This window comes from Hypanus sabinus, chromosome 22 (assembly GCF_030144855.1).
Source record: "Hypanus sabinus isolate sHypSab1 chromosome 22, sHypSab1.hap1, whole genome shotgun sequence".
Lineage (NCBI taxonomy): Eukaryota > Metazoa > Chordata > Chondrichthyes > Myliobatiformes > Dasyatidae > Hypanus > Hypanus sabinus.
Window position 1 is genome coordinate 34723558 of NC_082727.1, and position 25751 is coordinate 34749308.

At 40.5% G+C, this 25751-nt stretch overlaps 1 protein-coding gene across 1 annotated transcript in view; it reads left to right on the forward strand.

Annotated features, from left to right (window-relative positions):
• LOC132379495 (multiple inositol polyphosphate phosphatase 1-like) overlaps window positions 1-25751 on the forward strand; it is a 75889-nt gene that overhangs the window by 18745 nt on the left and 31393 nt on the right. The window contains exon 3 of the mRNA XM_059947451.1: window positions 455-588. Within this exon, the coding sequence (XP_059803434.1) occupies window positions 455-588 (134 nt within the window). The remainder of the gene's footprint in view (window positions 1-454; window positions 589-25751) is intronic.

Sequence of the window (25751 nt, forward strand, 5' to 3'; positions counted from 1 at the left end):
GGCCAATTTTTCCTCTTCCTACCTTTCCTGTCTTGCACACTACAGAAGGTAGTGTCTGTATGATGTAAGAACAGTAGTCAGCGCACTCAGATCAAGCAAAATATCTGCTGTAATCCGCTGTACCTCAGTTTAGTGAGCCATCTAAAAATAATAGTTTGATTTCCAAACGCAGGAATTATTGATCAAACTGTCTTTTACAAGATCGTAATGCAGTGAGACCAAGAAGTGATTATTTGATTCAGTATTACAAAAATATGCATACAGAACATTTATTTAAAATCAATTATCACATTCCAAGTGGTAAATCAGATAACTGCTATTGCTTTTTTGATTATAGAACAGCATCTAAATCACATGTTAATTCATATTTGCTTGCTTTGTGTGGGTAATGCTTTAACTGGAGTACCAATAGTAATCTTAAACTAGCTATTCCAATTATCTGTTTGTTTCTCAGGTACTGGAGTACTTGGGTGACCTGAAGCAATACTGGAAGAGAAGCTATGGATATGAAATTAATGGTCTCTCCAGCCACAAACTATTCCAGAATATATTCCAATATATGGACCAGACCATTGAAGAGAATGAGAGGTAAAGATGATATCTCGTGAAATGTGTCACAACCATGGATTAACAGTCATTCTATCAGCCTAATAAGAGCTCTGTGATTCCTGTGTGGATATATCCTAGTCAATAAACACAAAAAGGCTTCTGCTTTTAAAATTCACTGCTTTATACATTGATTTTCTCCTAAATTATACACAAAGATAACTGGAGCCCTGGAAAGAACTGTAGTTAATCTGAGATTAAAATTAAATGTCTTACTATTTTTTTCTTATCTTCTTGTAACTGGTTTCCTGCTGACATCCTGTGTCTTATCTCCTTCAGTTCTCTGGCAATATTTCTGCATATCCCTAATTCTTATTTGATGATGCCAATTAAAAGTGAAGGCATCACTTCAGAATTTATTTAATTCTTTTTTTTTCTCTGCCTTTTTCCATTTCTTCCCATAACCTTTTTTACTGGTACAAAAAAAAAGCTCCATGTACTCTTTGATGTCCTGTTCCTCACTGGAGTTACAGTCAGTATCTCACAGATTATACTTCTTCATTAGTGACAGATGGGAGACAGTTGAGAGACCCCGAGGGCAAAGTTTGATCAGCAGTATAAGGAAGGGTAGATAGTCTACATGAGAATTCTAACACCATGCATTGAGATGGTTTTGTCCTGAATCTTTAAGTTAATTTTGTCCCTTTCTAAGCTAAGCGCTACAAACTGCAGGAAACATTCTTTCCTACTCTGCTGTGTTTTATTTCTTCAGACTGCGTTTATCATTTAAACATTCATGGCCACTTTGTAAGTTACTTACTGTACCTGATAAAATGGCCACTGAGTTTATGTTTGTGGATTTCTGCTGCTGTAGCCTATCCACTTTGAGGTTCAACATGTTGTGCATTCAGAGCTGCTGTTCTGCATACCACTGTTGTAGTGTGTGGTTATTTGAGTTACTGTTGTTTTCCTATCAGCTTGAACCAGTCTGTCCACTCTCCTCTGAACTCTTAACAAGGTGCTTTTACCACTCACTGGATGTTTTTTGCAACATTCCCTGTAAACTAGAGATTGTTGTGCTTGAAATTCCCAGGAGATCAGCAGTTTCTATGATACTCAAACCGCCCCTTCTGGCACCACCAATCATTGCACAGTCATAAATTATTTTTCCCCATTTTGATGTTTGGTCTGAACAACAGCTGAACCTCTTGACCGTGCATCAGTGCTGAGTCTGAAGTTACTGACAATTTACGTAAAGGCGGTCTCCGTGCTGTGGATTGCTCTAAAGACCAGATTGATCTAAAACCAGATGGCACAGCCTCAGAATAGAGGGGTATCCTTTTTGAATGGTGACGAGGAGGAATCCCTTTAGTCAGAGAGGGGTGAATCTGAAGAATTCTTTGCCACAGGCAGCTATGGAGGTCAAGTCTGCGTGTATATTTAAGGCAGAGGTTGATAATTTCTTAATTGGTCAGGGTATGAAGGGATACAGGGAGAAGGCAATAGATTGGGGCTGAGAGGAAAATTGGATCAGCCATGATGAAATGGTGGAGCAAACTTGATGGGCCAAAAGGCCTATTTTACTCCTATATTCTGTGGTCTAATGTCTGCATGCTTTTATGCACTGAGTTGCTGCCACATTATTGGCTGATTAGATATTTGCATTAACGAGCAGGCTTAATAAAATGGCCACTGAGTGTAAATATTCTGGTCCAGAGAATAATAATCATCCCAGTCATACCATTGTTCTTCTCGTTTGTTTGATAAAGCCATGGAGGTTGCTAATAGATTTTTCTTCCGCTTAATTCTCTGCTGATCAAAGCAGGGCATGTCAATCATGGCCCCCAGTGGCAGTATTGAACTCACTTTAGTCAAAGTGTTCACATCAATAACTGCAAGTTTAAAGCTTGTCCGTACCTATACTTTGGCCCCAATCTCATCAGACTGACCAACGTCTAGAGCTTTGTGAACTTATTCTTATTTCTGGTACATCGGATCTTACTTAGTGCCAATTTATGACAAACTGGACTTCAAGTTCATGGCGTGGTGACTGGACCAGCAGAAAGTGGATAAGAACTGCTCACCCTTGTTCTCCTGGAGGTGAACGTTGCAAAGTGGACTGCAGATTTGTCGGTGGTTATTGAGGGAAACCATTGAAAAGCTAATCAGACCAGAGAATAATGATATAAAGCTGGTTCCAGCAGACCAAAAGGAAAATTACAACCTGTTATCTGCAATATGTTCAAAGTTCAAAGTAACTTTATTATCAAAGTACATACGTCACCATTTACAACTCTGAGAATCGTTTTCCAGCGGGCACCCTCAGCAAATTTACAGAATCAAACTATAACAGGATCAATGAAAGGTCAACCGGAGAGCAGTAGCTAACAAAATGTGCAAATGTAGATAAATAACAATAAATAACGAGACCATGTAATTACAAGATAAAGAGTCTGTAAATTGATATCAATGGTGTGGGAACATCTCAGTGGATGAGCAAGTGCATGTGGTTCATAAGCCTGATGGTTGTGGGCTAGTAACTGTGGAGTATGAGTGCACACATAATATAAAACTGGTAAAATAAAGGTCAGATGCATAGAGGATAATCCATGTTCTCGAAAGAACATTTAAAATAAAATTGGAAATTGAATTCCCTTGAGCGTGTATTTGCAAAATAAAAATGATCATTTAATCAGTGTACAATATTCCTGTCAGCAGATGGCGATGTGCAGCCATGATTAATGCAATGTATAACCCTGTGAAAAGGAAGTTCTTCTGATGTCAATGTATTCCGAAGGGAATTTGTAGAAAACAAGTTGCTTTACAAGTTTTGTTCTTTGCTGGGAGTTAATATAATTTTTTACAATTTCAAATCTTGCTAGCTTTTGGTTTCTTCTGTGATACTAAATTCATGAATCAAAAAATATCATCCTAAAGTCTGTTTTCAAGGTTTAATTTCTGAATGTTCTGCCAAAGTCAATAGTTAAATGCATGGGTTAACTATGGGCATGTGCTAAACTGTAGAGTTTTCACTAAAAATGACCTCTAAATTGTGGAGAAATCTAAATGCATTAATGTACTCCACACGTCCTTGGATGAAATGTAGGGTCCACTGTGTATTCTGCAAACTCTGTATCCCTCCCTCCCTCCCCGCTTCCCCCGCCCCTCCCTCCCCCGCTTCCCCCTTCCCTCCCTCACCTCCCTGCTGTAACATTTCATCATGGTTGATTTATTGTCCCTCTTAACCCCATTTTCCTGCCTTCTCCTAGTAACCCTGGATACCCTTAGTAATAATCCAAAGCCTATCAACCTCCACTTTAAATATACCAATGACTTGGCCTCCTTATATAACCATCTGTGGCAATGGATTCCACAGATTCACCACTCTCCGACATATGAAAATCCTGTATTTACATAATCCTCCATTGTTTACATTTTTAATAACATTCCCCTTTTATTTTTATTAACTTTACCCCTTCACCTGCCCCACTCACACTACACATTACGGGAACACCTGTGGGAAGAGAAACAGAGTTAATGTTTCAAGTCAAATACTCTCCATCAGAACTGTAACGGAGAGAAGAGAAGCTCATAATGTGGCAGGGGGGGTTGGGGACAGGGTGATGTCCCTGAAGGGGTAAAACCAGATGACCATGAGAATAAGCTTTAAACTGCAGAAGCAGTTGGAAAGGGAGAACATCAACTTGAAGGTGTTGTAAGAATTCAGTGCTTGGCCTTGCAGGTATATCTTCTGGCAATTTACGTCAGAAAATTGAAGAGAGGATGGTGTTTCTTTGCCATCAATGGTAATGTAAAAGTTATTTTCTGGGAACTGTAGTATACCTCAACTATTGAACATCTGCAGAAACTTGAAATCCAAAGAAGTATTTGTTTTTAAATGTTATTGTTTGATTTAGTTCTCTATATTTTAAAAAAATAACTTTGTCAAAGCTTTGGAATGTTTCTGAATGCCAAATGCATTCAAATCCCTTCATAGAACTTTGATAGCTGACATTGTTGGGTTATGGCTAAGACTGGTGTCTTGTTGGTCAGGGTATTATTGGTTCCCTTGATCTGATTGGATTTAAGTGTAGAACAAGCAGCCACAACAGTTACAAGCTTCACCTCTGCAGCAGTGGCAGCTTTGATCAAGATGTTCAACGTTGAACCCTATAGCACAGTACAGGCCATTTGGCCCACAATGTTATGCCGCCCTTTTAACCCACTACATTACCAATACGACCTTTCCCTCCTACATAGCCTTAGTGCTATTATGTAGGATTTGAGAAAGGTGAGCAGAAATTTGGTCCAGAGATTAACATGCACAAAATCCAGGCCATGTTTACAGAAGTTCAGCTATGTAAATGGCCACGATTCAGTATATTTTATTATTTTCCTGAAAAGTATTACTTTTACTTCTATATCATGTGATAAATTTTGCTTCCAAGTATGAGTAAGCATTTTTCAAATTATCATTTAATGTTTGTTTACCTCCTCTTGACTTCTCATACTTTGAACTTCATTGAGTTTTCTATTTACAGTGTGATACTATCATTATTTCTGGTGTTAAAATTTGTGACTAACAGAAATTCTGTGGGCTTAAGGTGTGAAATGCCCAATGCAACAATTTTACACATTTATATATAGTGGTGAACCTTGGATCAGTTAATGTGTTAAGTAAATGAAGATGTAATCTAGTGAAATGAACTCTCGTGTTCTAAGAGAAGAAAATGTTTGTACTGTGAGCACATGAAGGTAAAATTCTGTGGATGCTGAATGTCTTAAATAATGATGAAAATGGTGAAAGTACTCTGTGTCAGAGCTGATGAAAATTGATTACTGATAACTCACTTCCTCTCTCCATTGCAGTTACTGGTTTGATGGCTCTTTCTGGCGTTTTGTAGTTTACTTGTTTAAGGGCATTCAGATATGCAAGTGAGGAAGGAAGAAATGGAGGGATATGTCCACACAACAAGCGGTGATGGGGGTTTCTGTGGAAAATATATAGACGCTTGTGACCTGGGTCTGAGAGACATATTCTTGTGATGTGACTTTGAAGATCAGCTTCTTTAAAAACTGGATCTTAGTCAGTCAACAATTACAGTTTACTGTAATCTCGGCTGAGATATTCAGTCTGTAGTAGGTCCTCAGTATTTAGCAGAACTGTCTTGAATCTTGCACCACCAGCAAGTCCAGAAAAATCATCTCCTTTATTATATTGAAATCATGTATTATTTCCCTGTAAGTGCAAGGCCCAAAGGTGGCAGTGAGTAGATAATCCGTTTATGAGGGGATGCTAGACCTCACCAAATGGGGCATTAAATGTACATGGAGCTTAGAAAAATAGAGGGCTATGGGTAACCCTAGTAATTTCTAAGGTAGGGACATGTTCGGCACAACTTTTTGGGCTGAAGGGCCTGAATTGTGCTGTAGGTTTTCTATGTTTCTAAAGGCTGATTTATACTTGTGCGTATGGGCTGTGCCGCAGCCTAAGCCGTAGCCCTGATTTTCACTTCTGCATCCCTCTATGCCGTAGCGAGCATGCGTTGGTGTACACCAAAACGCTAGTTCCCAGTGGGGTTTCTGTGCCACTGTGTTGAGTTTCTTCGTGAGAGACATGGATGAGGAAATGCATTTCGATCATTTTCGCATGTCAGCAGGTAGATTTGACAATTTGGTTCATCTATTTTGTATCGGTGTACGCCCAGCCTACAGACATGGTGGAGAAGAAGCAACTGGAAATGCAATGCTACCAAGCAGACCAATCACAGTTGTTGTGGTCTGCGTCACCGTGACGCACGAGTACCTTTTCTGGAGAGGTACACGTCACCCTATGGCATAGGGTACGGTGTAGGGTATGTGATGGGTACGGCGTAGATGCGACGCACAAGTATAAATCAGCCTGTAATCCTACAGCAAAAAGGTAATGCTCCAGCAAAGAACAATCGACTAGAAGAAGAACTTTGGTGGTTGTGCAGCATCTGTTGAGTGTTGGAGGTGGGTTGGGGAGGAATCGAAATTGTTGGCATTTTGTGTTCAACCCAACATCAGGGCTGAGAGGGGAGATGGCCACTATAGCTACATGACTACTGGAGCAGGTTGTGCTCCAGCTTTATAAAACATTAGTTGAACCTCCTTTGGAGTATTGCATGCATTTCTGGTCACCACATGATAGGAATGATTTGAAACCGTAATGAGGTGCAGAGGAGATTCGCCAGAATGATGCCAGGGATGGAAAGTTCTCTTTCTGGAAGAAGCTAGGTGTGTTATCTCTGGAGTTTAAAAGATAACCTGATTATGGTGATTATAATTTATGAGGGGTATAGATATGATCTACTATAGGAAGTTTCTCCCCATGACGAACATGGTGGCATAACAGTTAGTGTGATGCATTACAGCACCAGCTGTAATTCAATTCCCCCTACTATCTGTGAGGTGTTTGTACATTCTCCCTGTGACCATGTGGATTTCCCCTGGCTGCTCCTGTTTCCTTCCACATTCCAAAGATGTATGGGTTAGTAGGTTAATTGGTGACATGGGTGTGTTTGGGCAGCGCAGGCTCGTTGGATTGGAAGGGCTGTATCTCTTAAGTAAATAAAATGTCAAAGATAGATAGAGCTTGAGGACATGGATTTGGAGTAATAGTAAGAAATTTAGAAGGGATCTATTTCCACCCAAAGGGTGGTGAGTATCTGGAATGCACTGATGGAGAGAGTGGTGGAAGTCTAGCATTTAAGGAATGTCTAGACCGGTACTAGAATCATGAAGACATGACAGGCTTTGGGCCAAATGCAGAAAGATGATATTAATGTGGATGGATGTGCACAGGGTTGGTGTAGACATGGTGAGCTGCAATGCCTCTTTCCATGTGAACTCTGAATACAAAGAGGGAATTGTGTAACATTTGTTCAACTTGGTGTTTATCATTACTTCTCGAACAGTAAAGGAGAGATAGAATTCTCAACCAGGATTCCAGTGCATACTCTATCTCAGAAGTCATCAAACATGGTATTGAGAAAGCTCTCTTACCTTGTGGTGATATGAGTGAGATGCATCATCGTAAAATATCTGGAGCTATGGAAACGTGATGTTCAAAGAAGAAACAGGAGAATATCTGCAGATGCTGGAAATCCAAGCAACATACACAAAATGCTGGAGGAGCTCAGCAGAAAGGCAGCATCTATGGTAAAGAGTATAGTTGATGTTTCGGGACAAGACCCTTCATCAGGACTGGTGAAAAAAAGATGAGGTGTTAGAGTAAGAAGGTGGGAAGGAAGGAAGAAATACAAGGTGATAGGTGAAACTGGGAAGGGGATAGTGAAGTATAGAGCTGGGAAATTGATTGGTGAAAGAGATACAGGAATGTAGAAGGGGTAATCTAATAGGAGAGGACAGAAGGCCATGGAAGAAAGGAAAGGAGGAGGAACACCAGAGGAGATAGGCAGATAAGGATATGAGGTGAGAGAGGGAAAAGGGGATGGGGAATGGTGAAGAGGGTGGTGGGGGCATTAGCAGAAGTTTAAGAAGTTGATGTTCATGCCATTAGGTTGGAGGCTACCCAGATGAAATATAAGGTGCTGCTCCTTGAACCTGAGTGTGGCACCATCGCAGCAGTAGAGGAGGCCGAGGACTGACATGTTGGAATGGGAAGTGGAATTAAAATGAGTGGCCAATGGGAGATCCTGCTTTTTCTGGCAGACGGAGCATAGGTGCTCGGCAAAGCAGTCTCCCAATCTATGTTGGGTTTCAACGATATACAGGAGGCCACACCCAGAGCATCGGGTACTGTAGGTGACTCACAAGTGAGGTGTCACTTCATATGGAAGTACTATTTGCAGCCCTGAGTGATAGTGAGGAAGGAAGTATGGGGGCAGGTATCGCACTTGTTCTGCTTGCAAGGACAAGTTCCAGGAGGGAGATCAGTAGGGAGGGACGAATTAACAAGGGGTTCACATAGGGAGTGATCCTTGCGGAAAGCAGAAAGTTGGGGGGGGGGGGGTGGAGGGAAAGATGTGCTTAGTGGTGGGATCCTGTGGGTGATGTTGGTGGACACTGAAAGACTGGTGGGTGGTAGGTGAGGTCAAGAGGAACCCTATCCCTGGGGTGGTGGGAGAATGGGGTGAGGGCAAAGAAGAATGTGGGGTTGAATTAAATTGCAGGGGTGGTTTGGTGGAATGGAAGAATCTCAATGACAGTCTTCGATTTCTGAATTTTGCAAAGTGGTCATCAGTGCAAATCACTGAGAAGGAATTTGGTCACTTGGAAATTAGTGTGGGACAGAATATAGTAGAGATGTCATAATCAGAACTATGGTTCATAATGTAATGACAACTCTTGGCACAAGTTTGAAAACTTGTAAGTCTTTCCAATAATGCAAGTCTCTCTGTCAAAAACTTTGGGGACATTTGTAACCATTAGAATGTTTGCATCCTCACTTTTCAAGAACAATGCTGGTATTATGCAGATTGAACCACTCTGATTCCAAAGGCTGATTAATGGGGTTGAGCAAATGGTAATGATAAAAGGAAGCAGATGAATACTTGTGATTATGTTGATGGTCTTAATGGATGGTTTGGCTAATCACCTAATGCACTGAAATAAATGGGTGCACATTCTATGATTTCTCTGTCTTTTAGTCCAATGCTCTTGGGCATTCACTGAAATTTATCAGCGGCAATGAGCAAAACATATTCTTGCATAAAAAGATAGAAAATTAGGAGTTAGAACATAGAGCAGTATATCATAGGAACATGCCCTTTGAGTGCTGAGAATGATGCCAAATTAAGCTAATCATTCTGCCTGCACATGATCCATATCCCTCCTATGCACGTTCAAAAGCTTGTCTAAAAGCCTCTTGAACACTATTGTCATATCTGCTTACAGGGCCACACCAGGAGACATTATAGCCGTCTACCACTTAAAAAACCTTGCCCCACATATCCCTTTTAAACTCTATTCTCAACCCCCCCCCCCTCCCCACCATTCTTACCTTAAAGCTAAGATCTTGAGTATTTGACATTACTACTCTAGGGAAAGGATTTTGCCTCACATAATTTTGTAATCATCCCCTCAGCCTTCAACACTCCAGAACAAGTTTGTCTACCACAAAGGATTCTGCAGATCCTAGAAATCTAGAGCAACACACACAAAATGCTGGAGGAACTCAACAGGTCAGGCAGCATCAGTGGAATTGAATAAACAGTCGATGTTTTTCTTTTTCTTTATGTAACCCCCTGGGTCGCCTCAGGCTCGCTCAGCTCGTTCTCGTCTAGGGAGAGCACCCTTTGGCCCCGCCAAACTGAGTAATCAGCTTGTGTGGGTGCTGTGTGATGTCCCAGCCTCGCCAAAGAACAGACAGGACACCATATGCGATTAAATCATTACAGTTTATAAAGATTACTATAACTAGGTAATTAATAACGATACAGTATACATGAAGGAAAAGAAAATAAAGAAACTTATCAAAGTCCAAACTACTTCATGCACAACCATTGGAGCTCAATTACTGAAGTCTTCTGGCCACCATTCGATCCCCTCCAAACTCCTCGACTCGCAGCTCAGGACCACCCGAAGTGGTCAACCAAGCACATCTATCTTCGTCTCCTCTCCTTGGGGTACCTCCTGGCCTTGGACCCCCGCTTGGGGACCATTCCTCGCCCAGTTTACAGCATCGCGTCCTCTCTCTCTCACCCCCTTGCGCCGATCTCCCCAAAAGCCCGCCAACAATAGCTTACAGACTCAGAAGAAAGAACAACATTAATCCGAATTGGTTTACAAAGGAATACAATTCCAGTTATCAGTAAATTTTAACCCAAACAAGCTTCCAGCACTCTCTCGCAACGAAGAAGCTTTCCTACTTTTAACAAAATAAAGAAGCCATTTTGAATAACATATGCAGCAACAAAGAAAAAGAAAAACAAAACCCTTTACATTTATAACTAATACTTACTAATTCAGGCATCATCCTGGTAAACCTCTTCTGAATCCTTTCGAAAGTCCCCAGGTCCTTCCCATTATGGGGCAACCTCATCTGCACACAATCCTCCAAAGTCCATTGTTGCCATAGTTTTGTATGACTGCATCATGACTTCCTTACTCTTGTACTCGATACCCTTAATGATAAAGACACGCTTTCTACCACTATATCAACTTGCATTGCCGTTTTCATGGAGGAATGAACTTCGACTCAATGATCCTCCTGTTCAACAATGCTTTTTAGGTCTTTCCACTAACTGTAATACGCCTTACACATTTGACCTCCCAAAGTGCAACACCTCAGATGGTTGAAATAGGCAATTCAGCCCCATTGACACTAGTGCATTGAGTTTGTCACTGTTCCTGCTTTTATCTAATTTTTCTTACAACCTACTGTAAACAAACATATCAATCCTAGATTTAAAATTGACAACTTTAGTCTTAACTACCTTTTGTGGATGTGCTTCTAATTTCTACCAATGTGTGTCAGTAGAAATGTTACCTTATTTCAATCTTGAAAGGTTTGACTCTATTGTACAGATTGAATTCTCTAAGTTTTCCCATTTATTGCCCGTGCTCCTTTGACCTTGATTACCCAGCAGTGAAAATCCTTCCTCACTATCTATTCAAAGTTCTATTGATATCTTGGGACTTTAAACAAGACGTCTAACTTCTGAGGAATGTAATCGTACTTGGTGAATCTTTTCTCGTAATCTAACCCTTAGTGACAATAATTGCCAAAGAATAGCACTAACATGTTAGTGCACTATGAATTAGAAAATCTAGAATGAACGTTCTGTATTTTAATTTCTAACTTTTCCCCCCATAAAGACTATAAGACATGGTAACAAACTAAGCCATTCGGCCCATCATGTCTGCTCCAACATTCAATCATGGTTGATTTGATATCCCTTCCAGCGACATTCTTGTGCCTTTACCTGTAACCTTTGAATCAAGAGCCCATCAACCCCCACTTTCAATATACTCAGTGACTTGACCTCCACTGCCATCTATTGTTAATGCTCAAACAAGAAGGATGCATTTTTCTTTTGTTTAAGCAACTTTATTTTCAATGTCTCTGTTCAATACCTGCCACCTTTACATCCCACAATTCCCTTCCTTCTCTCGGGCTCCCAAGCATAACAGGGAGAGTGCACATGTGTACTAAATACTTACGTAGTCCAAGTCAATAGAACACAATAATCTCCTATTCTTTTTATGTATTAAAAAATAAATTTGAAAACAAATTTAAGATATTTCAAATGTCCAAACAATTCACATATCCATTAGGATATGGGAATTAGTTCTAACCCCTTGAAGTTAATGCAATTCTGAAGGTACCAAATGCCTTAAGTGCCTTTAACAGCTCAAGAGCTGGAGCTCCTTTCTTTGTGAGACAATCAGCTAATTGTTCCTTTGTCGTTGACACGTGATGAATTTTCTGTGCTTGGACAAGTTCTTTGATGCCTCTTATCTCTAGACAAAGCCTCTTCACTGTAACTGGCTTGGTGGATTTGATGGCATCAACCAAAGAGTAGTTGTCAGTGACTCAAGTTATTTGTAGACTGTTCTTCTTTGGGCCACCATGGAAAAGCACAGAATAGAGTGTGGCCAGAAAAACTGTATTGTCAATACCTTCAAGCATTGCAAGGGTTTCTCCTGCCAGCGTACTCTATACAACTCTTCAGATCCATTTTGATTGCCAATAGAAAGGTGAAAATCTTCCCTCTTCTCCCATCAGTTCAATAAAATGTCCCCCTTGAGTACCTCCATCAGGAAGATTTCAGGAGGCATCACTGAAGACAACGACCCTCAATGAGCTATATTTTCCAAGCTGTTGAAACCTCAAGACTACTTTTTCAGTTTGAATTCTGCGCACTATTTTGTTTGCCTCGTAAACTTTGTACTGTGGTATTTGTTTTGTACTGGATGCCAAGTTGAAGGCATCAAACATGATGTCAGGTCTGCTCTGCCTTGCCGTCCATAGAATCTGACCTGTCTTTGACCAGAGTTGCTCAGCTTCAGCTTCACTGAGGGGTGCATCCTGTTGTGTGGCATGTGAAGATTCCATGCGGGTTGTCTGAAGATTCCTGATGTAGCTTTCTTGGTGCAGTTGTACTGTTCCATTAACAGCAAGGATGCCTATCCCAACATCGCAGAATCTGTCATCTTCCTCGTGCCCAACCTGAAAGGCTGACCTTAGCTGAGGGATAACTGTATGGCAAAGATTTGTGAGCTTCCTCGTATGAAGTCATCTACATTATAGGCAAGTACTCCAAATATATGATATCCTGAATTTTGCCAGAAAAAAAAACAGCTGGATCCACTTGTGACAACTTTCCACCTGTTTACAACATTATTTCCTTCACCTTTTTCTACCAGTAGAGTGATGCATCTGCTAGACCATACATACACTTTTTGAATCTCCACAGTGTTCCTTTACTTCTGGCTTCAGGCAGTGGTTTAATATAAATCTCACTGGACAGCTTCATTCCCAGTAAGAATGCGGATTTTATGTCCATGCAATGAGGTTACAAATGCTTTTAACATCACTGAGAGAAGTAGGCAGAGAGACTGATGCATATGTTGGTGGGTCTTTTTGGAGTTCTTTTATGTTCAGTTCCTCAAAACCTCTAGCCACCTGGTGTGTTTTTGGTATAATTCCTGTCTGGGTTTTTTTCAGAGTGCACACCCATCTTGTAGACACGGTCTTTTGGCCAAATATCTCTGGCTTCCTCAAACACTCCATTATTTCACCAACTTCTGCTTTCATCATGTTTTACAGATTCAAATGACAGCTCTTTAGTTACTAGGACATCTTCATCTTGACATTTCTCAGATGGTCCAGCCTGATCTATAATTGATTCAATATGAAGTCTGTCTACACATGACATGTTGACTAACTTTGCAGAGCTAGCGACCATGACTAGTTCTAGATAATTCAGGTTGTAACAACTTCCTCCCAGTGGCCTTGCCTGCTTATCCCAAGATTTCAATTTTGTCTGAGATACCAGTACCTTTTTCTACAAATCTCACAGTTTGCCCTGTTATAAGACTGAAACTGCCATGTTGTGTTTTCACGTGATAATTTCTGTTCAGGCAAGTCTGTTGAGTTGAGTCCCCAAATGCATCTCGTCCACACTTTCATATCCACTATTGAGCAACTCTGTTGGGTTCTCAACTGCACTCCTCATCCTTATCTGTGCTATGTGACACTATTTCAGGTAAGTGCTTTTTTTTTATGTCATTCACCATGGAGTTCTGATGGTCTTCAATTTGTGCTTTATGTAGTCTGGAATGATGTATTCTCACATAGGTACCTCCGTGTCTCAGGAATACCACAACTCCAGGACCATTCCATCCTATACAGTCTGCTCTTTTGTAATACACTTTGTTCCCATGTCATATTTGTCATTTGTAGGATGGGCAGGGGCCCTCAGTGCTCTTTAAATTCTCTGACCACTCTGCTTTAGTGAAAGCCTTTCTTTATGCAAGTGGTGCTGAAGTAAGTTTCCCAACCAATTCACTCTTTGTAATGTCCTCTAGAGCAGCTGGTCTGTCAACCAGTAGAAAGGGAAGTTTTGGATACTGGCTGAACACTAATAGATAGGCTATAGCCATGTACATTGTGCACAGTATTCTCTATAAGGGCCCAATGCGGGGCTGTGTTCCAAGCACAACCATTGCTTTTCTTTACCTTTGGCATTATCTTAGTAAGTGTTTGATTCTGTTAGTTCAGAAGTCCATTACTCCAAAGACTGCATGCCGCTGTTGTCTTTGTTTCGATGTTAAATGTTGTCTGCCATATCTCTGAATTCATCATTGTTAAATTCACCACCATTATCACTGAATACGTTCTGAGATACTTTGGAGGTTATCTAGGAATGGATGAAGTTTTTATTTACTATCTCTGGAGGTTTCTTTGTTTTTACAATGCTGCTAGCTGAAACATGTGAACTCATCAAGGATATGGAGATATCACAGTCTTTGCTCTGGGTCATGTAGATCTACAGCCACTGTTTCATTGTATTCAAATGCCAACCGCGGGCTTGGGCTTTCCAAACTTTTGTCATGTCTCACAGCTGTCAATTAGAATGGAAAAATAACCTGCATCTTTGTTTCTTGAACTCCTGAGCAGTTTCTAATGTTTATCAATTGAAGCATGTCCAAACTGCTTGTGAAGTTTGAGCAACACTGCATTTCTCATCTATGGTCATGTTTAGTGACCACATTCTCACATTGATTCTCAGTAATGTCTTTATCTAGAAAGTTCACACAGTAACGTCTAGAGCTGGTGAGACATCATTGCTTAACATTCTCCATATTCATTACTGCTCCTGCTTTCTTTAGGGAAGATTTACACAAGAATAATGGAATGTTCATTGGCACCACCTGCATTTCTAAGTAACATTTTGTCTGCCTTATTTTTGTGGGAATTTTCATTCCTTTGGTGGAATGTACAATCTTCCCATCTCCAAATTTGAATGTTTTGTTACTAGGTGTATGTGCATTCACCAGTTTCTGCACTTCATTCTGGTTTAATTCACTTGCATAGCTTTCAAGCCATTTTTCTCCACGCACTGTGCATGTTCATGCTGTATCAATAACAGCAGATCCTAGAGATTCTATCATCAAAACCTCTGCATTAGTAAGTGATTCTATCGCAAACAATGTAAAATGGTACTCTTCAACATCTTCAGATGTGTTATTTTCTTCAGTTAGCCTAACTTGTTCATTTCTGCACAGACAGTTTCTTGCCCAGTGGTAGACATTTGATGTACAGCACACTTCGATCTCCTACCGTATTATTGTTTATTGGTTTTGTGCCACATAATGGTACCCTTGCCTGGTTCCTCTGGGATCTGTGCTTGCTACTTTTGTTTCTGCTTAGCGAAGATGCTGTTTCTATACTCAAACTAATTATAACTGTTGTCTTAGCAGCTTTTTCTCCAAAAATATTCTTTAGCACTGAATTCAAGTTCTGTGCATAGAGTTAATGCTAGCTGTCTATCCTTTATAGGAACATAGAAACATAGAAAACCTACAACACAATACAAGCCCTTTGGCCCACAAAGCTGTGCCGAACATGTCCTCACCTTAGAAAGTACCTAGGGATACCCATAGCCCTCTATTTTTCTGAGCTCCACGTACCTGTCCAGGAGTCTGTTAAAAGAGCTTATCGCATCCACCTCCACCACCGTTGCCGGCAGCCATTCCACGTACTCACCACTCACTGCGTAAGAAACTTACCCCTGACATCTCCTCTGTACCTACTTCCAAGCACCTTAAAACTGTGTGCTCTTGTGCTAGCCATTTCAGTCCTGGGGGAAAAGCCTCTGTCTATCTACACGATCAATGCGTCTCATCATCTTATACACCTCTGACAGGTCACCTCTCATGCTCTGTCGCTCCAAGGAAAAAAGGCTGAGTTCACTCAACCTATTCTCATAAGGCATGCTCTCCAATCCAGGCAACATCCTTGTAAATTTCCTCTGCATCCTTGTTATGGTTTCCACATCCTTCCTATAGTGAGGCAACCAGAACTGAGCACAGTACTCCCAGTGGGGTCTAACCAGGGTCCTGTATAGCTGCTACATTACCTCATGGCTCCTAAACTCAGTACCAAGATTGATGAAGGCCAATGCATTGTATGCTTTCTTAACCACAGAGTCAACCTACGCAACAGCTTTGAGTGTCCTATGGACTCGGACCCCAAGATCCCTCTGATCCTCCACACTGCCAAGAGTCTTACCATTATTACTATATTCTGTCATCATGTTTGACCTACCAAGATGAACGACCTCCCACTTATCTGGGTTGAACACCATCTGCCACTTCTCAGCCCAGTTTTGCATCCTGTCGATGTCCCGCTGTAATCTCTGACAGCATCCACAACACCTCCAACCTTTGTGTCATCAGCAAACTTACTAACCCATCCCTCCACTTCCTCATCCAGGTCATTTCAAATTTCAACAATTTCCTTGAGTGCTTTCCATGTGATTTTCTCCAGTCCCACCAGAAATTCTTCAAATTTCCTGTCTGATTTGTGGACCAACAAAAATGCTTTCCTTAATCTTGGCATCAATTATTCTGGGAAGCACGTACAAACAAGCTGGAGGAACTCAGCAGGTTGGGCAGCATCCGTGGAAGCGAGCAGTAAACATTTTGGCCCGAAACATTGCTTGCTCATTTCCACGGATGCTGCCCGACCTGCTGAGTTCCTCCAGCTTGTTTGTACGTGTTGATTTGACCACAGCATCTGCAGTGTACTTTGTGTTTACTATTCTGGGAAGCATCTGGCTCAAATATCAAAATCCTTCATAGAAATTTTTGACCCTGGTGATAGCAAATTCCATCCTTACAGTCCTGAACCCGATAATTATTACTAAAACCTGTCCTGACATGCAGCAGCCATGCTGCCTAAGCATGCCTGGACAAGATAGGAAACTTTACGTTGTAGGCAACAAATTATGAATCATTATGAATTGAAATAATAAACATGAGTTTATTTTAAAAAGGTGCATGATAGGGAAATTTCATGGTAATTTTCATGATCAATAGCCCAAAATTCATAAGATACACCTAAAGGTATTCAGGAAGCAAAATCTTTGTTGTCCAGTGTAATCAGCCATAGTTTTAGAATGGTCTCTATAAATTTTGTTGAAGTCTGAATATGCCACATAAAACTGATCCTTTTCTTGATTCAAAAAAATCAAGTATATTTATTATTTATCCACACCACCAGCTTTGTTCAAGTCTTCCACTGAAATCCCCATTACGGTCTCTCTTGCTCTTCCCAGAAGCAACAGTGCAACAGTCAAGGCTTGCTGCTTCTTTTCCAGTTCCATAAAATGAGTCCCTATTCTAATTTAATTTTTCCAGCTATCTTAAGGCTTGCTCTCATCAAATCCTGGTGGGATCCTATAATTGGACCATCCTCTGCTACCACTGTTAACACCCAAGGGACGAAGACAGGTTTTTCTTTTGTTTACACAACTTTACTTCCAAGGTCTTTGTTCAATACCTGAGGACTGCTTCCTTTACAATCCACAATTTCTCTCCCTCCACATACATCCACATGTGTAACAGGGAGAGTGCACGCGCGTACTAAATACTTACATAGTCCAAATGAGCAGAACTCAGCACGATGACAGAATCACCACCCCCTGGCTAAAGAAATTCCACATGTTTGTTCTAAAGAGATGCCCTTTTATTATGGAACTCTGCCATTTTAAAAAAAACATTGACTGCTCCAACTCCAACAGTGCAAACTCTGAAAACAATAGGAAAGCAAAAGCAGCTTGTGTTATTGATCTGGACTATTTCTTTTGATCTAAAGTTGTATAGCCTCTATAAAGATGTAAAATATTGATCAACTGCTTGAGTCCTACAACGCGAATGACTTCCCCAGAAGGGGTGGGGTGTGGTGTGAGAGAGAGAGAATGGTGAAGCAGCTGCATCATTAACCATAATCTTGGCAATGTTTCCTTCTTGCATAACATGCAAGTCTTATCTCCCTCAACAGTTTCAGGATTTCAGTTGATCGATGTACCCATAATCTTTCAGTATCTTAATTAGTTGCCCATTCTTCGTACACCTTCAACTGTTGGCACTTGAACATGAGGGACATTGTAACAGTTCTCAGTCCTGTCTTTAGTTAATCTCATCACTTCCATATTTTCCCCACTATTCATTACTTAGAAATTAGTAGGAGAAGTGTTGTCGGTTTTTAATCTTCCGCTCAAATTCATGGTAAGTTGGAGCTATTTAGGACACTCCAGTTGGCTGTTTGCAAAGAACTGGTAAAGCAGTGTAGTGGCCTTGCTTTAGTTAGGAGATTATAAAATTATCGTGGATTACAAAACATTCCAGAGCTCTGCTTCTTTCTAATCTTATAATCTCCTCCAGGGCATTTACCTCCTTCCAATCCTGCTAGCTTGTGAACCCCCAATTTTACTTGATCCATCACTTGAACCAATGTCTTCAAGTAGTTCACACTTGCTTCTTATGTAGTGTTTCTTTGAGTTCTGAATGCATGGTCTAACCATTCTGAATACCATTAAGAATTCACCTTTGGCTGCCAAGGCTGTATTGGGAATTCACTCTTAAATACTTCTGTGCCTCTCTTCACTTCTAAAATGCTCCAAAGAACAATTCTCTTTAACAAAGCTTTTGTGACTTAGTGCCAAGTTTTGTCTTAATAATACTCAAATGAAGTTAAAGACATTGTATAAATGTTGCTTGGTCATCAGGGGAATTTAATTAAAGCACATTAGAAATAATTACCTTAATGTAACACAAGAATATTGTTAAGTAGTCAGCTAGAATTGAGAATGACTTCTTTAAAGATAATAATTAGTTTTATTTGTCAGATGAACATCAAAACACACAGTGAAATGCATTGTTTGTGTCAAATCAAATGAGCAAGGGATCGTGCTAAGCAGCCCACAGATGTCGCCACACTTCCAGTACCAATGTAGCATGCCATCAAGTCACTAACAGTAACAGTACATCTGTGGAAACCAGAGCACCCAAAAGAAACCCAAGTCTTCATGGAGGGAACATACAAACTTCTTACTCAGTGACGAGAATCGAACCCAAATCTTAAAGCAGATGATGTAAAGTGTTACACCAACTGCTACAATATTGTGCCACCCACCCTTTTTCCGACTGCAGTGTTTGGGATCTCAAGGTGATTGATGAGCCCAGTTGGCAACTGCAGGCTCTTTCACGGATGGGGCAAGAGGTACTTTACTGAGTAAACAGGAGGCTGAGTGGTTTATAAGCTGATCTATTCCTTCTGCCACTTCTGCAGAGCTCCTCTGTGCTCCTGAAACATGGGCATGTTTCTCAATGCCATCCTGAGCACTTCTCCACTGAAAGCTGGGATTCCCAAGAGCCAGTGGAGATGCTGCATTGTTTTAAAGGAGGCTCCAAGCATATCCTTAATCTTTCCATCTATCCACCTGGTAATGCCCTCCCATGACAGAACTGAGTACACTGCCTTTCTTGGGAGTCAAGTGTTAGGAGTGTGGAACGCTGTCTATTCAACTAAGCTATCTGAGTCTAAATAGGGCCTCCGTATTGTGGATATTCGTTCACTTCTGGTGAATTTAGAGGATTTTGCCAAGAAAGTGTTGGTGGTATCTTTCTAGTACTTTGAGGTAGACGGTCCAAGTCACAGAAGTATATAGGAAGGCAGTGATCATTGCTGCTTGGTAGAGTGTGAAGGTGTATATTATTTACTCTGAAACACCCATCAGTGTTGCTTTCTGTCTTGATAAGAAGGCTGGTTTACCAGGAGGATGTTGACTTGTATGTCATTTAAAACAGGGGCACTATTTATTACGGAAGTTAAAGAGGCTTCAGCAGTTTGTCCTCTAATTTCGACACCCCAACGTGAGGCCACCACCAAACTCATCTTCAACATGAGATAATCTACGGATGCTGGAAATCCAACTCCTGCTGATAGGTCTCAGCCTGAAACGTCAACTATTTATTCCTTTCCATGGATGATGCCTGACCTGCTGAGTTCCTCCAGCATTACCAAATTCATCTTTCTTACTTCTCCCAATTTAGCATTCTAAAAAGACCTTCCCTTTGCAATCATCTGGTCCTTGCTTCAATTTTTACCAATGCGCCATACTCTTTTTCACAGCATCCTCCCACGCAACTGTGCAAGTTGACTCACCTTCCGCTGGCCTCCTTATTTCTTGTTATCCTTTTCCAGGTGAAACCAGAAGTTCCTTGTACTTCTCCCAGTTTAGATCAGTACTTTTGGTGCTCATGATATAGTCTCCTCTGCGCATTGGAAATAGCATGCAGTTCATTCGGGTTTTTTGCAAAGCATCTGTATTTTGGCTGACCTTTAGTTTTTTAATATCCAGTGCTTTAATTCTCTCTCCCACCCTTTGACCTCTTTTTGACCTCCAGATTAACAAGTAGTCCCACTGTTCTAACATAAGGTGGAGATGTCAGAGTTGAATGTGATTCGTGAAAGACTGAAGCTTTGGTTTCTAAGATTCTTTGAAAACACTGTCTCTCAATGTGGAAGAGTCTTCAGCATTCAAAGATGAATCCAATACTTTCAATTATCGACCGTTCAGGTCTTTTATTGCCCATTTCCAGCATTTATTTAATTTTTCTCCCTCCCTTGGCTTTTCACCTTTCCTTCATATACTCCCATTTTTACCATTTCTGAGTAGCGCACACCACTACTACATGTGACATTCAATCTCTCCTGGTCTCCACTCTATCACAGACCTACCCTTTTTGTTCTATTTGAAGTCTAAAACTTGTGTCAGCTCTAACTTTTCCCAGCCCTGATGAAAGGTTCACAAGTGTCAACTACCTGACCTACTAAGTTCAGAACATTTTCTGTGATTATTCATGTTAAAATGTTGCTGTATTATCAAGGGCAAAGAAAAGATATGAGAAACCTCATTTAGTGTCACACCTTTCATGATGCTTGAATGCTAAATGTGGATTTTGTTTATGCTTCTGCACAGATACAATCACTATATCACAATATGGGACAGAAGCCTAAAATAATGTAACACAGTCATGAGAAAAATAGCAGAAGCTTCAAATCTGAAAATAGAAATTGGAAATACTCAGCATTTTTAACAAGCAGATAGGCTTAATAATTCAGGTTGGTGATCTGGTATCAGCTCATGACCCATCTCTGTGTCACTGCTTTGGATATGCCGAATATCCAACTCCCCTTTTTCCCCATATTCCTGTAATTTCTATTGATTTTAATGTTCGATGGTTTTGCTTTCAGAAGCAATTATTAAATTTGCCTCATCACTATTTGTGTGGGGTAATTCAGGTCACGACAATTTACCATGTAAATGGAGACTAGGAAGTAGAAAGTGGGACAGTGGGGAATGGGGTGGGCTTGACTTTCACATGTTGTGGAGTTTTAATGCCAACTTATTATCATTGGCTGTCTGATTCGGCATATCTTGCTCATTGGATGATGTATGAGAATAGCTCTTTGAAGACCCTTGAATTGAATTGACTTTATTACTTATATCCTTCATATACATGAGGAGTAAAAATCTTTACGTTACATCTCCGTCTAAATGTGCAGTTTATAGTAATTTATAATAAATAATATGTACAACAGGATAGTCAATATAACATGGATGTACAGTTGTGTCAGTATGAGTTAATCAGTCTGATGGTCTGGTGGGAGAAGCTGTCCCCGGAGCCTGTTGGTCCTGGCTTCCGTGCTGCGGTACTGTTTCCTGGATGGTAGCAGCTGGAACGGTTTGTGGTTAGAATGACTTGGATCCCCAATGATCCTTTGGCACCTTTTTCACACCTGTCTCTGTAAATGTCCTAAATAGTGGAAAGTTCACAGCTGCAGATGCGCTGGGCTGTCCACACCACTCTCTGCAGAGTCCTTCCTGTACCAAGCAGTGATGCAGCTTCTCAGGATGCTGTCAATTGTGCCCCTATTGAAAGTTCTTAGGATTGGGAATCCATACCAAACTTCTTCAGCTGTCTGAGGTGAAAGAGGCACTATTGTGTACAGAGCATGTACAGAGCATGCAAGATCTTCGGTGATGTTTATGCCAAGGAACTTAAAACTGTTCACCCTCTCAACCCCAGATCCATTGATGTCAATGGCGGCTAGCCGATCTCCATTCCTCCTGTAGTCCACAACCAGCTCCTTTGTTTTTGTGACATTGAGGGAGAGGTTGTTTTATTGACACCACTGTGTCAGGGTGATGACTTCTTCTCTGTAGGCTGCCTCATTATTATTTGAGATTAAGCCAATCAGTGTAGTATCATCAATAAATTTAATTAATAGATTGAAGTGGGTGGTGGCGACTCAGTCATGGGTATATGGACAAAAAAGGAGGGGGCTTAGTACACAGCCCTGAGGGGCACCTGTGTTGAGGGTCAGAGGGGCAGAGCTGAGGGAGCCAAGCCCACTCTTAACACCTGCCGGCGATCCGATAAGAAGTCCAGGATCCAGCTACACAAGGTAGGGTGAAGACTGAGGTCTGAGAGCTTCTTGTTGAGCTTGGAGTGAATTATGGTGTTGAATACTGAACTTTAGTCCAAGAACAGCATTCTCACATAAGCATCCTTCTCCAGTTTATAAGGACAGTGTGTAGAGCTGTGGCTATTGCATCATCTGTCGATTGGTTGTGTCAGTAGGCGAATTGTAAGGGGGTCCGCTGTGGGCTGTAGCAAGCTGCAGATGTAGTCCTTGACCAGCCTCTCAAAGCATTTGCTTATTATTGAGGTGAGTGCGACAGGACGCCAGTCATTCAGATATGTTGCCTTGGTCTTTTGAGGTACTTGAACAACGGTGGATGCTTTGAAGCAGGAGGGCACTTCACGCTGGGAGACAGAGAGATTAAAAATATCTGTAGACACACCTGCCAGTTGCGCTGCATCCTGAGTACCCGCCCTGGGACGCCATCCGGTCCCGCAGCCTTGCGACTTCACTCGTTGGAAACAGCTGTGTACTTCAGCCTCAGAGATGACCAAGCTGCTGGTCGCATCATCTGCAGGTTTCCTCAGGGGCTCGGTATTGGCGACATTGAATCGAGTGTAAAAAAAGATTTATTTAGTCTGGGAGAGATGCAGTGATGTTGGAAAGTCCACTGCGTTTAGTTTTGAAATCTGCGATGGTGTGCAGATCCTGCCAAAAACTGCGTGTGTTGTTGGTGGAAAGTTGTGTCTGGATCTTGTCTCTGTATTGTTTCACTGCCTTGATGACTTTGCGCAGATCCTAGCTGCATTTCTTGAGCTCCTGCTGGTTACCGGCAACGTAGCTCTGTCGCGCGTTAAGTGCTTCTCACATGGAACCTTTGATCCAGGGTTGAATGTTGAAACATTCAAGTAATTATTAAATCATGTGCAAAATGCAAAATGAAGTTAAGGAGTTATTAACATTAAAAGGATATTTTAATATTTTTAGAAATCTTCGAAACTTAAATTCTGAAGGAATGAATATTTACAGGGCATGCAGATTGTTTGACAGTAACTGAAATACATTGCATCCTGAAAAAAATTCACACACCTCTAACTCTTTCTGCTATATTGAGCTGGAATAACTGTGTAACTTTTTGTTTCGAGGTTCTGGGCCATCCTTAATTGAGAGGTTGATGGTGAAGCTGTTGCAGCTTTCCTGCTGAAGGTATTCCCAGAGTGCAGTTAAGCAGGGAGTTGCAGGATTTAGACACGGTGGTGTTCAAGGGTCATATGTTTTGGAGGGAACCTACTCTTGGTGATTTCCCCATGTAAATGCTGCCTTTGTCTTTCTGGTGTTAGAGCTAGTAACTTGGGAGATTTAGTCTGAATAGTCTCTGTGACCAATGGCAGTGCAGTTTATAGATGGTACAAGCTGTATCCATTGTGTGCTGATGGTGGAGTTCAAAGTAAATTTATTATCAGAGTACAGCCATATACCACCCTGAGGTTATTTTTCTTGCAGGCATGCCCAGTAAATCCAAGAAACACAATAGAATAAATGAAAGACTGTCCCTAACAGGATGGACAAACAACCACTGTGCAAATACAAAAAAACAGAAATAATAATGATAATAAACAAATAAGCAATAAATATCGAGAACATGAGATGAAAGGTTCTTGAATGTGAGTCCATAGCTTTGTAGGAATAGTTGGATGATGAGGCAACTGAAATGATCCCCACTGGTGCAAGAGCCTGATGGTTGAGGAGTTATAACTGTTACTGAACCTGGTGGTGTGAGTCCTGAGGATCTTGTACCTTATTCCTGAAGGCAATAGCGAGACGAGAGTATGGTCAGGGTGGCAGAGGACCTTGATGATGGAAGCTGCATTCCTGCAACAGCGCTCTGTGTAGATGTGCTCAATGATGCGGAGGGCTTTACCCATGATGGACTAGGCCATATCCACTACTTTTTATAGGATTTTCCTTTCAAGGGCATTGTTGTTTCCATACAAGGCCGTGATGTAACCAGTCAATACAATATACTGTCCATCTATAGAAGTTTATCAAAGTTTTACTTTTCTTTTTCTTTCTTTTTCAATCTTTTTATTGAATTTCATATATAAAAGAAACATAATATAATAATAAATAGGTTATAAATGCATAAGACTTGAAATTGAATTAGTAGTAGGATAACAATATCCTATTAAAATACCAACATATAAACATAGTACATTGTCAATCAAGTCTATAATAATTATATGAAAAAAATAATCATCAAAGGAAAAAGAAAAAATTATAAAAATACAGGCAAAAAATATAAAAAAAAATAATAAACTAAACTAACATGGGCAATAACAACAGTTTATTTGTATATGATAGTGCCAAAAACTCCGGAACTCCATACCTGAACAAGGATAAGTAAAGAGAAGGTCTGGAAGAGGCCAAATTAATTCATATGAAAATGTCAAATGAACGGTCCCCAAGTTTCTTCAAATTTAATTGATGATTCAAAAATAGTGCTTCTAATTTTTTCCAAGCTCAGAAAAGAAATAGTTTGAGAAAACCACTGGAACGTGGTAGGAGGATTTACTTCTTTCCAATTTTGTAATATAGACCTTCTGGCCATTAATGTTACAAAAGCAATCATTCGTCTAATTGAAGGGGAAAACTGATTATCATCTTCATTTGGTATACCAAAAATTGCAGTAATAAAATGAGGTTGTAAATCGATATTCCAAACTGAGGCAATGGTAGCAAATATGTCCTTCCAATAGTTACGTAAAGCGGGACATGACCAAAACATGTGGGTCAATGAAGCCACATCTGAATGACATCTGTCACATTGAGGGTTAATATGAGAATAGAATCGAGCAAGCTTATCTTTAGACATATGAGCTCTATGTACAATTTTAAATTGTGTTAAAGCATGTTTAGCACATATAGAAGAAGAATTAACCATTTGTAAAATTTTTTCCCATTTTTCTATTGATATATTATATTGAAGTTCTTTTTCCCATTCTTGTTTAATTCTACCTGATATTTCTGGTTGTATCTTCATAATCATATTATAAATAAAAGCCACTAATCCCTTCTGATAGAGATTTAAGGTAAAAATCATACCTAAAAAGTCCATTGAAGTTGAATTGGGGAAGGATGGTAAAATTTTATGTAAAAAATTTCTAATTTGTAAATATCTAAAAAAGTTAGATATAGGTAACTCAAATTTGTTGGAAAGTTGGTCGAAAGACATCAAACTACCTTCAAAGAAAAGATCACAAAAACATTTTATACC